This window comes from Musca autumnalis, unplaced genomic scaffold, assembly GCF_047663935.1.
Source record: "Musca autumnalis isolate F117 unplaced genomic scaffold, ASM4766393v1 scaffold_4, whole genome shotgun sequence".
NCBI classification, from domain to species: domain Eukaryota; kingdom Metazoa; phylum Arthropoda; class Insecta; order Diptera; family Muscidae; genus Musca; species Musca autumnalis.
In genome coordinates, this window is record NW_027411977.1 from 95,335,124 (window position 1) to 95,349,751 (window position 14,628).

At 34.6% G+C, this 14,628-nt stretch overlaps 1 protein-coding gene across 3 annotated transcripts in view; it reads right to left on the bottom strand.

The window, feature by feature from the left end:
- The window catches only part of LOC141401131 (unconventional myosin IC-like), a 216,331-nt gene that overhangs the window by 18,588 nt on the left and 183,115 nt on the right, over positions 1-14,628 (bottom strand). Inside the window, exons 1-2 of one of the 3 annotated variants that reach the window (XM_073981014.1) lie at positions 12,026-12,106; positions 11,306-11,756 (exon numbers count right to left, since the gene is read on the bottom strand). The exons of 1 other annotated variant lie outside the window; for it this stretch is intronic. In XM_073981014.1, coding sequence (XP_073837115.1) covers positions 11,306-11,313 — 8 coding nt within the window. In that variant the 5' untranslated portion in view covers positions 11,314-11,756; positions 12,026-12,106. Of the gene's footprint in view, positions 1-11,305; positions 12,107-14,628 lie in introns of those variants that run through there. One more of the 3 variants, XM_073981012.1, reaches the window with a different exon arrangement.

Genomic DNA, 14,628 nt, shown 5'->3' on the forward strand with positions numbered 1-14,628 from the left:
CATCAAAACAAATTTAATCTTTCCGCCTTGTTTACAAATTTTTACATTTTAAATTATTTTTAGTGTAGCAATTCACCGATGCATCTACCTTGTTTCTTGTGCCAGCTTGCAACTTATTGTATTTTCTATCAACATGTTGCAAAAAACAGAGTTTTATAAGCGGATTTATGCCAGATTTAAAACAAATCCACTCAATACGAGGATTTATTTTTGTATGGGAAATCTTGTAGATTTTGGCTGGATTTAGCAAATAAAACCTGATAATGTGCTAAATACGGCTAATGAAGTCATATCTAAATGGGCTATAACCCTAGGAAATTCGTTGGTTGTTGGTGACAGCATCAATGTAACTAGGTGCAACCAGAGAAAAATTCTCAAACCCTCAAAATTGAAGTTATGCCAAAAGCAGAAACAGAACGTTTGTATTTAATAGACGTAGTATATATGAAACTCGATGAAATATATGTCAAACAAAGTGAGGCAAGAATCATACGATAATAAACGCTAATCTTAACATACCTTTGGTTCGTTGATCCAAAAATTAAGATTTACGACACTTAAATTGCCTAGTATAAATTAAAATAATTATTATTGGTTTATTTGACCACCTATAAATGTTTAAATAATTGATGTATGTATATTTAAAAATATAGGTCAAATAAAACAGTATAAATAAATACTTTTATCATTATTGATTTGTTATTTTGGGTTTCTTTTTTCATATAAAGTGACATAATCGAATAGTCAGATGATGAAATACTTCTACGTGCACAATGTGGGAAGGAAGGGGCATTAGTTCCTTCAACTCCTCTTTCTTCTCAAAAAACCATAAATTCCTCTTCAAATATGTTAGTGTTTGACCTCATACCATGTGTGTAAATGTTTGCAAGTCTGGCGGATAAAGGACTTTCCATATATCATTAAATTATTTGTACGTACTCTACACCATTTCCACCTGCAATTCGAATAATCTCAGTTGTAAGTCGCAACATTTCACTTCTAATTTGAGAATTCCAATTGAATTTCGAATTATTTCATTTGTAATTTGAAAATTTAATTTGGAATTCGAATTATTTCATTTGTAATTTGAGAATTCCATTTGGTATTCGAATTATTTAATTTGTAATTTGACTTTTTTCATTTGTAATTCGAATTATTTCACTTGTAATTCGAATTGTTCCATTTGTAATTTGAATTTTCTTCATATGAAATTCCAAATGAAAAAAATCGATTTAAAAATAGAAAAATTCAAATTACAAATGGAAAAATTCAATTTCAAATAAATCCTCATATAGAAGGTTAACCATGCAAAAGGCTGTAATATAAACATGGCCTAACAAACTATTTTTGTCTCCACACAAATTAAGTTTCATATTACATAATTTGTTTTTGGATTATTTAATTAAAAGATTTATAACGTCCACATTAATTCTTCACAGTCATACTAACGACGAAAATTATAAACAATCTTATCGGTTTATTTTCGCTGGCACTAATCAGCGATGGTAAATCCATTATTATTTTACTTTTTGCTTTGCCAATTCTTATATAATACGGGGTATTTTAAAAGAGTACTAAATTCTATTGATATTTTTGTTGCTAACTTTATTGATATTGATATCATGGCAAACAATAAATATTTAATTAACCTTCTCTTCGTGAACGTACATGCATATGTATGAATGTAGATTTGTACGTACATATATAGGGCATTAACTTACATTGATCCCTTCGCTTGTCTATTGAATTTACAATGTAATTGTGATATTTCATCGTGGAAGTTTGTTTCTCGATTATGGAATTTCCATTTGAAATCATGTTGATTTATTGAAAACAAAATTTTTATTCCGACATATGAGTTGATGAAGATGTTGCTTCTTGTGAAGATGCCAATGGGACCTGTTAATTGGGCCATGACATAAAGTGTGGTAAAGGAAGGCTGTCTCTATCTTACGGTATTTAACATGGCTATCTTGCATTATTCGTTCACTCACGGCTTAATTTTTTCTGGCACAACGGCCGTTTTTGGCTGACACTCGCTAAAGAAACGAAGGTCGTGAGGGTCGGCCAAAAGCGGCAGTTGTGCCATCTACGAGGATGGTCGTTTATCGACATCTTTCTCTTCTTTATTTGCCAATCCGTATTCGGAAGTTAGCGATCATACAATTACAATTTAGTGTTACCACATTTATCTTAACTAATTGTTGATATTATTATACAATTAAATGACATGTTTTATTCAATTATCAAAAGGCTTCGGTTTCTGGCGGCATTCAGAAGACATCGTTGTTCTTGCATTCTTTAATGCTATTATCGACATACAAACATTTAATTTGATCGATTTACTCTTGTAGTGATTATCCACGTCCACTATAGGTCAAACGGGCCATTTTATTGGCCAAAAGTCTTAAAGTTAAAACAAGTATTTGGTTTAAGTTAATATAACGTTTCTAGATTCAGGGAGAAAAATGGAACAACGTGGGCCAAAAAATTAACCCTTTATGGACCAAATACACAACTGGTACCTTAACCCTTTGGGAACAAAAACTGGAAGGTCTGTTATTCATCTACAGTATTGAAGGCATCGACGTCCGATAAGTTCAGAAGTTTTTTTGTTGTATTTCGTTTTAGTTTTAATGTGAATATGCCTTAAAATTATTACCTTGAAAATCCCACAATGTGATGTGACATATTTTGACTATAACTGTATATATTTATAAAAGATTTGTAAATAATTTGACTTTAGAACACAGCAGAATGCTGTAGACTCCAATTTGGCTAACATTATTTGGTAAGAGGTTTATCCCTGACTTCAAAAAATCAATATTATGGAAAATATGGTAACCTAAAAAAAGTTGTATAATTCTTGTCGAGCAAATTTACGCAAAATCACATAAAATTTTCTGCATTCGGCACGAGTTAATGAACCAATTTCAATTTTCACTTTCATTGCCGAACGTTGCCGAGATTTGAATAGCGTACATAACCTCAAAATGTTCTACTTTCTTCGAAAATTCAAAGTTAACACCCATTTAATAACTATTTATAAACATAAATGATGATAGGAGGGCATTTTTGATAAATAGATATCGAATACTTTCTAATCAAATCGTTACTTATGCTAATATTGTGATTTTGTTTCACCCTGAACGCATACAAGTAAACATATTTCGTTAACAAGTTTTTAAAGATATTTGGATAATACATATTTGGCAGCCTGTCATGTAACGGTATAATTTCTCATACAAAAACAAAATTTATTTTTATTATATTTGAAGTGTTTCTTTCAAGAAAGTAACACAAAATAAGTGAAAATACAAAGTGCGAAATCTGACTTTTGGCCAGTAAAATGGGCTGTTTGACCTATAGTGACGTCCAAAGATGTAAAAAATAATTGGACGAAAATGTTCACAATTAAATTTAATTTTTTTGCAAAGTGATTTTTTTTTAAGTCACTGTAATCAACACAACACATGGTCGTATGAAAAACTGTCCTGAGTACGTATAGGCTAAAAACTGCCAAACTGTCCATACAAAATTTCAAATGGCGTCTGGCAACACGCGGTGTTGCCTAGGCCAGATAGTTATGTGCAGCCCTCGTAGTGGACAAAGGTTCACGCCCGATTTAAGATATTTGCATGCCAACGTTGTTGTACAGCTCCATAAACGGTACAGCCCGAATTCAAGTATTTTTATACCCTGCCCACCTCGGGGAAAGATTATTATAAGTTCGTCTTTCCTAAAAGGTTGTATACCAAAATTAATATTTCGACGAGATTAAACGAGATATGTGTCCTTCTGCCGTATATTTAAAATTGTAATCAAATTCCAAGTCGCAATTATGGCTCAATCGTCATGAAATTTTGTGTGGCGCTCGTGCTCCGACCAGAATAAATATGATAATGATCGTGAAATTCATAGGCGGTGAAATGGACCAAAAACAAACATTTTATCCGCTATTGTAGCGGCTCTGTAGGCCGTTTGAGTGTATGACAAAAAATAGGCATGCAATTTATTTACATTTCGCCTACGTGAGATATATGTAGTTCGAAGACGATCTCTTGACTTTTCCATTGATGTTGATATACGTAGTCAGATAACAGGGTTACACCCTACTATATACAGGAATCCCACACTGTTGTGTGTAGTGCAGTGTCGCCCACAATATTTCCATCAATACTAAAGCATGTGTGTATGCATGGGTGAAAAAACAACAACCACATGATGTTCATGGTTTGTTTATGTACACGTACACTGTACGTGAGATAGAGAGAAGCAAATGCAAAGGCAAAGAAGCGCGTCCCTGGTGTAGTGTAACCATAATCACGCTAGAGGTTGCAGTTATAATGCAATATCGCAAAATTGTTACATGATGTAAGAATTGTTGGTCAAGGAGGATGTTATTCATTTTGGATAATGATCGGATAATAACAAAGTACAACAAAATCGAACTTTTTTAAAATTACAAGAAACATCGCCCAGATTATGAAAGAGGACCGAAAAAAGAAGAAAGTTTTCGTCGGGAAGTAACCTAAATAGGCGTGGCAAGTTCCGCCCATTTCTACAGGTTTTGAAATATTCGACATCAGATTCCTTGGAATCCTTGCATTTTTGGTATAAAGTGTCTTTGGCAATATTACTGACAACAATGCGGGCTATCTTTTTATTAGAAAAACAGTTGTACTTTATTTGAGTTTATTAAGTTTTGTCCCACAAAACTTCATTCTAGATAGAAGACGTCAAAGACAAAAATAATCCAGCCTTGTTTAAGGAGGATATTTTGCATTACTTATTCCGTTTCTAAGAATTTATTTTTTTTTTCAATATTTTAACCTTAATGCGTCGGAACTCAGAAACAAGTCTTTTCGCAATATTCACCCATATATGAGGCTCTCAGCGCCAAAACGGCCTAACCCACATTTTCAAAAAAAAAATCAAACTGACTATGCTGATCGAACAGGAACCTATTGAAATATATACTAAAAAAATTCTCTATTGCATAGTTTAACCATATGTTATTCTACATGCCGAAAACTGTTTTTCCTTTACTGAAAGTTTGGAAAAATGTGGACGCCAAAATGGCCTAAGCCACATAGGCAAAATCGAATATTGGAAATAAAAAATACGTGTGGTTTAGGCCTAAAACGCATGTTACGTTTTAGTCACGAGTATATTTGAAAAATAATATAAAAATAAATTTTCGAGACGAATTTGTAAGTAAAAACCAAGGGTTAAGTAATAAAGTTGATTTACGCCCTGGCGTCAATGTAAAATCTAAGAAGTTAATAATATATAGCGATCAATGTGGTGGCCAAATCCGTAACATAAGAATGAACACTATTTGCACATACATGGTCAATAATTTGACCTTCTCACTGGAACAGATAGACCACAAATTTTTAGTGTCTAGCCATTCATTCCTACTATGCGATCAAGATTTTGGTCTCATTGAAAAGTAAAAAAATATTAAAAGGCCATTTTGACGATTAGGATCGTGTAATCCTCACGGCAAAAAAGGGAACCATTTCACATGGTAAAGATGACGACAGATGAAATAAAAAGCATATCCTCAATTGAGAAACTAGTATCAAACAGAAAAATCTCCAAAGACAAGACTTCAAAAGTTGAATGGTTTAGGATTCAGTGTCTTCGATTCCAAAATGCGAAGCCATTTATAATTCAAGACAAATATTCAAATGACATAAATGTTTTATTTCAAGAAGTTGATGTTTCAAAAAGGAACTCCTGCAAGTATCCGGGAGGAAGATTTATTGAAGCTGCAAAGTGTAAGGATTTAAAGGAACTCAAAGAGTTCATACCTCCCATAAATCATGCATTCTATAAGAATTTAAAAACAAATTCGAGAGCCGAAGATGAAGATATCCAGGATGAAGACCAACCCAGCAAAATGTTCGATGCCAAAGATGCCATTCAATCATGGGTGAAAGTGATCTGGCATGTCATCTTTTTAGCATCTTCAGCGATGAATTTTATATGAGCGTGGACCCCAAAAGATGCTATTCATTTTTGGATCCAAAGCATGTAATTTACACCAATGCTTTGACATGTCATTTTCACCAATGCTTTGACATGTCATTTCCACCAATGCCATGGCATGTCATTTTCACCAAACCTTTGCAATGACATCATCATTAAAACGAGAGAAAACATCAAGCCTATTGTAAATAATTAATCTTATATATTTAGAAAAATGTGTATAAATAAAAACACAAAATTCATCTCTATTGGATCGATGGAATGGGTTCAAATGCTGATGAAAAGATCGGATCTTTCACGAATTCCTTTGCATGGGTTCAAATGCTAATGAAAAGATCGGATCTTTCACGACTTTCTTTGCATTGGTTCAAATGCTAATGAAAAGATCGGATCTTTCACGACTTCGTTTGAATTAACGCAAAAGATGCCATGAAATCACGTCATCACATGGAACCCCTTTCTTCAAATTTTGCTGGGAATAATTATTATTAATATGTATTAATTAAAACGCTCACAGCCTTATTCATCTGAAGAACTTTTGTTGTTTTAATAAATAGAGAACCATGGCCTAACCCTCAGTTCCTATCAATATATATTTTTTAAATGGTTGCCAAAACGGCCTAAGCCACTTTAATTTTTTTATTAACTGTTTAAAACAGTCTTTATGTATGTAAACTAATACCTAATGATTAACCTATAACAAATATTACAACTAATATGTATTTATGATTAATATAAAAAAATATAAAAATATTTTAAAAACTTGTTTTCTTTCAACTTTGTTTTTCTCAGAATCATTTCTTTGTGGGTTAGGCCGTTTTGGCGCTGAGCGCCTCATATACCAAAATTAATGACTCGACGAGCTGAGTCGATCTGGCTATGTGTGTCCGTCCCTCTATCTGTCCATCTAAACCTTTTAATCAGGCTACATGTCGCAATATTCATAGGATTGTCACGAAATTTTGGTGTTTTGGCTTGGGCTTCCAGAGAGGAAGAAACATATTGAGTTATGTGGACAAAAAAGTCAAAGTTTTATTCTTATGTGAATATCTTGGCTTTTGGTAGTAGCATTCCCAAAGAATGAGGAAAACATTACCTTTATTAAGATGCAAAAATAGGTTGGCGCACATCCCACTTTCCGAGTTTTTTATTTGAATTGTATTGAGGAGTATCACAGATTTGGTTGGATGCGTTTCAACAATGAAGACTTTCCGAGCTTTAAAATGTTCCCAATTGCGTTACAAAAATTGGCGAAATGCTTGTGATGTTGAAAAAGACACTGTGATATCCCAATTTCCAATTTATGGAATGTTTCTTTCCATGTCAGATATTTCTGCTTCTGTTGGACATATTCCAAGGAGAGAGATTGATAATGAAACTAAATCGTCTAAGCTTTACATTAATACAAAATGTGTCATTTATGGTAAAATATCAGAGTTATTGCAAAAGACAAATTTAATATTTTGAACAAATATATCTGCTTCTATTTGGTGTATTAGAAACATGTAAAATGCTAATCAAGAAGACCAGCAAAGGGTATCATATAGGTTTTATTAATTTTAAGTTAAGACACTAATATGAAAATTAAAAAAAAAAAAATAAATAAATAAAAATAAATACTGCCTAAAAGAAGCTCTGAATGTTAATCTTAAAGAATTGTCTTCCTTTCCTTCCGTCATAAATTTTATAGACAAGTATACATATATGTACATACATTATATTTCCGCAAATGGATCTGACGATAATATATGGGAATATATTTCTTATCAATGGCACAACCACAATTGCTCATGTACTATAGAGTTCCGTGAAAAAAATATGTAGATATGGTATACCATATCCCCCTATGCCTACAACTGAAATCTTGTTGCCACTTCCCGATAACTTTAAAAATATCCAGCACTATAAAGTCAACTATGATAAAATTCAAAGTATCCTAAATTCATATTTTGACTCTTAAACAGTTTCGCAATTAAATAATTTTGAATATTTTCTGGCTCACGAAAATATAAATCGAAATTATGACGAATATTTGTTACACTGTGTGTAATTTTTTGAGTCATGTTTTATTAACCATAATCTGACTCCACAGTGTGATAGAACACCAAAAATGAGAAGACACGTGTCTCGCCGTTTTTCCCTATCTCATCAACTTTCGAGGTTATAGGCCTTCAAAGGTTTGAGGCTTTGATGTAAAAAGGGTCATTTAGTCAGGACTATATCTTCCAAATCGTTGGGAAATTTGAATTTATCTCAGAGGCAATGTTGTAGCTCTTGTCTAAAAGAAAGAAAATTGTGAACACATATAACCCATCAAACTTCATCTGCAAGGTCAAAATCGCCATGGTAAAATTTTTTGTTTAAAATTTTTCTCAAGTTTTGTTATACAGCTATCAAACCGATCAAATTTGAAGCTAACAACCAACTACAAAAATATACCTCAGATCTCAATAAACATCTTTCTAGAATATACGAACCCTGAAGGAACAGGTCTTAATGGTCAAAATAGCAAAACAATTGCGATTTTTATCCTCTTTTCTCGGCTTCTGCTTCATAGCTATTAAACCGTTGAAAATTCAAGAAAACAATCAACCACAATAGTGTAGCAAAGGCTTCAATAAACAACTTTCTGGAATATGCGAAATGTCTATGAACGGTTCTTAATGGTAAAAATAGCAAAAATCTTTTGAAAATATCTAATTTTTATACTTTTTTCTCCGACTCTGGTCCAAAGATACGCAACCGCCCAAAATTAACTTAATCGGTTTGAAGGCTGTAAACCAAACTTGAGAAAAAATTTTAAAAGAAATTTGACCATGGCGATTTTGGCCTTGCAGATGAAGCTTGATTGGTTATATGTGTTCACAATTTCTGTTCTTTAAGATAAGAGCTACAACTTTCCCTCTGATATACATTCAAATTTCCTAACGGTTTGGAAGATATAGTCCTGACTAAATAACCTTTTCTACGTCAAAGCCTCAAACCTTTGGAGGCCTATAACCGCGAATGTTGATGAGATAGGGAAAAACGGCGAGACACGCGTCTTCTCATTTTTGTTGTTCTATCACACTGCGGTGTCAGAATATGGTTAATAATTTTCGTGTTGCACTGTGTTATCCATTCGGTCTTCTTTTAAAAATATCAGAGACAACTTTGCCACCGCCTAAGATTTTAATATTCTATCAGGGATTGAACCGCAAATCGGACGTGCTTACGATTGCACCAAGGCGGCTTATTTGCTTAGTCAGATTAAATGAATCTCGGGAAGCCGAAAAGTCTGATACATCATTACGTTAATCGCAGATTTTATAATTGTGCAGGATCTTAACCAGCAAAAATGTGGGCCAGTTAGTCATTATGTAACCCATTACAAAGTAATGTAAACAAAAATAACTACTTCTATAGCTCCTTACTAAGTTATGAATACGGTGGCACAGAGCGTGTGTGTCCGGCTATAAATCTTAGGGTTGTGTGTTCAACGCTCACTGCCAACACGCGAATGTTTTTGTTGATAAAATAACGAAACAGATGGTGGTGCACATGTAAGCGTTTAAACAACCTTCCATGTTCGTACGCGTCGCATAGTGTGTTCGGATACAAATCAGAAGTTCGGATGATCAAATCCAGCAGAGAGCGAAATAAAATAAAAATATGATGCGTGTTGACAACGTTGATATTTCGGAAGATGAAACTTTGAATGTATCATTCTCTGAAAATGCTCGATTGATCCGTTACATGTTCTCTCTGGGAACTCCAAATACCAAAATACACCTAATTTGGGCGGAAAATGACCTATGTCCACAATTTTTGATGGAAAAGTTTAGTGACCACTAGAAACTCTAATACCCCGGTTACACTTAACTGGATTAAACCAGTGGGTTTGGATTTCAAATGTCAATTCCATAGCGCAAACGTCAAATAAATCGTCTCGAAGTGGGTTAACCCGGCAAAAACAAAACTCTAGTGTAACCGTACTAAAAGTGCCAAAAATCAACTAATTTGGAAGGAAAGAGTGGCTAAAATCCTCAAAATACCGAATATCCGGAGGTACCGTTATATGGGGGTCATACCAAAATATTCATATTTAGTCCATTATTACCCACGGACACATACTGAGTTTGTGCAGGTTTGCAAGTTATTATTTCAGTGATTCCGACCACTGTGCGCCGACAATTTTAATGTTTTGGTCTGGTCGGGGATTGAACTGAAAATTCAACATGCTTACGACTGCACCACGGCTGTTTATTTGCTTACGCAGATTAACTAAATCTCGGGGAAGCTGAAAAGTCGGATACATCATTACGATAACCCCAGATTTTACAAGTTTTGAGGATCTTAGCCATATGTTGTTCTTTGGTTTTTAAACTTTCTAGCGTATAGGAACATTTGTGTAAAAAATATTTAACATTTCTCCACGCTTCTGGTATCTTCACCTTATACATGTACAGATAGATTTGTTGATATTTAATTCCATTTTTTTTTATTAAAGTTGGGGTTTTCCTTATAGTGGTACCCTCCACTTTATTTAATTTGTGTTGTGTGTTTCAAACTACAGTCGGACCTCGATTATCCGTGATGGTCGGGACCGGAGGCATTACGGATAATCGATTTTCCCGGATAATGGAGGCAATGATTTTATGCAGTTTTTGAACATATTTTTATGTAAAAATGACATAATATTGTACAATAATGTGAAAATCTGTAATTTTTATTAAATTTGTTACGGTAATCCACCAAATTTTAGAAGGATACATAATATCATCAGATTCATCTGAATTGACTTTGTCCCACGGTTTTTGTGATACCATAAATACACAAATTGTGTAATACGGGAGAATTTCCAGTTTTCGTTTGTTTACCTTTTGTTTGCTTAATCAGATTAATTGGAAAGTGTGTTTTTACTAAAGGGCAATGAATTTTATATCAAAAAATAGAAGAAATTGAAAAAAAGTCCAACATTTCTTTTCTATCACGGATAATGGAGGTTCCCGGATAATCGAGGTTCAACTGTAGTTCTTTTTCAGCGCTATTTGCATCGAATTGTCTTATCTCGTTTAGTTTTTTTGACCTTTGAATTGGTTGCACAAAAAAGTAACTGATGAAATTAGGTGTTGCTAATAATATTAATGTTATTGATCCCTGGATAGTTTTGGAATAGCTCACAAATGATATCCTCTTTTGGCATTGAAATGCATATAATTAATTATTATTTGTATGGCATTTAGGTCCATTCACTCACTAAACAAAAAATGTTGTCACTTTGCATTTTGTTTATGTTTGTTTTGTTTTTCGCCATCACCATAGATACCTTGGCATTTTTATCCTTTTTTTGTATTTGTGTGTGTGTGTAAACAACAGCCAACTTTTAAATCCAACTAATGATTAATAATTTTATTTTGCTCGTTAAATTTCAATTTAACGATGCGTCGTTAAACCGTGTGTACATAGACTCAAGGTATGAACGGATCGAACTGTTTCATTAAACCGAACGAATAAAAGTTTTTAATAAATTTTGCTTTGGTGGTTATCTTGGCAATTTTGTTATTTTCATTGCCTTCACACACAACTGGGAGTACTACCAAACGATTAGATAATACAATCATCGGGCGTAATATTTTATTGCTCCGTCGTTTTGGTGGGTTGTTCGTTTTTTTGGGTTTTCATAACTTTTGTTCTGATGAAGTTTGTCGACATTTTTGTTTTACTCTACACAGGTTGAAAAGATGCACGGCATTTTAGCGAAAAAATGAAAACAACAACTTATTTTTAATTATTGTGAGATTTTTGTTTGAGTTGTTGTTGTATTCGTTTCCTTCAATATCTTATCAATTTGAGATAAATACATACAATCATGCATTGCAGGTGTATAGTGAACCATTCAATAGACGTCAGTAATAGATATTTGCCAGAATATTGATAAAATTATTAAAGGTTATATTTATTTGTATCATTATAACAATGATTATTAGTTTTATTATTATACGCTGATACATCGAAGAGTAAAAACAAATTGCAGGAGAGTAAATACATTTTCATATTCCATCTCTTTTCCTTCTAAATCCCGACTTTTCTTTTGTAAATTTTACATCTCAACGGTTTTGCGTCAACTGAGAATATTTCTGTTTACTTTATGGTTCTTCCCCAAAGAAGTTGTATCGATAATAAAATAATTATAATAACAAGAGGCATTGTCAAGCAAATTAAGTGGAAAAATATCAATGCTGAATAATTTGTAAAAAGATGTCCGTGTCCAATAGTCTGCTTTTTTAATTTCTTGGAAGTCAAATCGTAAGTATTACTAGGACCCACGGAAGTTTACCCACACGCAGAAAAATATATGTTAGAAATATGTTTGGATCCAAACAAATATTTGTTTGAGACTGATTGCAAACAAATATATGTTTGGATTCAAACATAATTTGTTTGTGTCCAAACAAATATATGTATAAATGCAGGACGAGCACTACGTCGCATTAGATCCCTTCCTGCCGAGGATGATCCACCACAATTAACAATGGATGATGTTGTGAATGTCATCAAGAACGCTAAATCTTCCAAAGCGTTGGGTACTGGTGGAATCTCCATGATAATGCTGAAACCGCTGGATGTGCCGGGAACTGAATTTCTTACTAAAGTTCTTAACCTGTCGCTAGCAATCCACATCGTTCCCGGAATCTGGAAAATGGACACTGTGGTCTCGCTACTGAAGGCAGGAAATGATGCCAGTAAAGGTGAATTGTACGGGCCGATTTAGCTTTTTTCGCCAGTAGTAAAGACCCATGAGGGTTTAGTCCTCCTCAGCGTCAGAAATAGGTATCCAGTTGCCGACCATCAGCATGAGTTCCGTAAGTTGGATTATTATACAATCTTGGTGTCAGGTACCTTCCCTGATGTCACAATAAACTACCACAAGATTCTTGGGGTCACATTCGACACACAGCTATCTGAGACAAGCTGAGGTATTTTCTACAAGTTCCCCAAGTCCCTAGCCGGCAGCGCTTGGGGTGCAGATGAAGACATTTTGTTGACCACTTATAACGCTATAGGTCAGTCTGGGGTAAGCTATGCAGCGTCACTATGGTCCGCGAACATAAATGCAACGCGATGGAAAAATATTTTAACCTGTCAGAATGCCGACCTGAGAACTGCAATAGGGTGATTCTTCCAGTACAACAACACAATGTCATGCTTTCGTTGCAGAACTTGCTCGGGTGTTACCGTGAGAGCCACCCTAATCACTATATAGTGGATAGGAGAACCCACACACAGGCATGTCGGGAAGCATCTGCATGTACCTTTTAAACTGTCATGCATGAAGATCCTTCCCGACATGCCTGTGTGTGTGGAAGGGCTCCTATCCACCATATGGAGATTAGGATGGATCTCACGGTAACACCCGAACACCTTTTTAATTGCCCTGCCAAACCTACTCAACTAACTCCATTTGATCAGTGGTTACATCCCATCTAAGCAGCCAGATTAAACATAAAACGAACATGCAAACATATAAAATACTGTTTAAAACAAGTAAAAAAAGTATCAGTCAGCTTTGCTGACAGAGACATACCCTCAGCCTGTGTATATTGAAAAAATTTTTCCCAAAAAACGTATGTATTTAGGGGGTTTTAAAAATGTTGAATGTATGAACCGACAAAAATGTTGATTAGGATTAAAGATCAAAAGTTTTGCGGAGGAGATACTTAAAGGAATGGATCGACATTGACCATTATGGAAGTGGATCTCCAGCTACTACATACAGTGCCATAGAGGGTTTTTGCAACCTTCGGGCTGTTTGCTCAAGAAGTATGGACTTGCCCCTGAAAAAAATTTACCATCGTAATTGAGGCAGCGAATGCAAGTTGCTTCAACAAAAATCAACGTGATTCGATTGCAGGTCTTAAAGTGAACTTATGCGAAATTTTGTGTGGGAGGTACTGAATGGAGTGGACAAATATAGTCCATGTTTGAACCTGATCTATATCTGGCAGATATATTAGAATGTGTACCGTATGGACCAATTCGGCCACTTCCTTCAAGAGTTACCGTACGAACAATTTTTCCGAACATTTTTGAACTTTTGTGGGGGAGGTACCTGAAGGAGTTGACCGATATGGCTTATCTTCGAACTTAAACTATGTTTGGACAAAATATTACCAAGGCCAAATTTTGGACCGAATCGGCAGATCCCTTCGAGAGTTATCTTGCGCTCCAACCACCTCTGATGGAACTTGTACCGTCGTATAGGGGGCAGTAAATACAAGTTGCTAAAACAAAAATCAAAGCGATTCCAGAGCAGGTCCTAAACTGAACGTATCCCTAATTTTGTGTGGGAGGTACCCGAAGGAGTGGACCGATTGAGTCCATACTGGAAACTTATCTAAGTCTGGTAGACATTTCACTATTTGCAAAGTATGGACCAAATCGGTTACTCCCTTCAAGAGTTATCGTACGTACAAATTTTCCGAACATTTTCGAACTTTTGTGGGGGAGGTACCGGAAGGAGTGGACCCATATAACCCATCTTCGAACTTAAACTAAGTTTGGACAAAATATTACGAAAGCCAAATTTTGGATCGAATCGATTGATCCGTTCGAGAGTTATCGTGCGCTCCAGCCAGCCAGACAGACTGA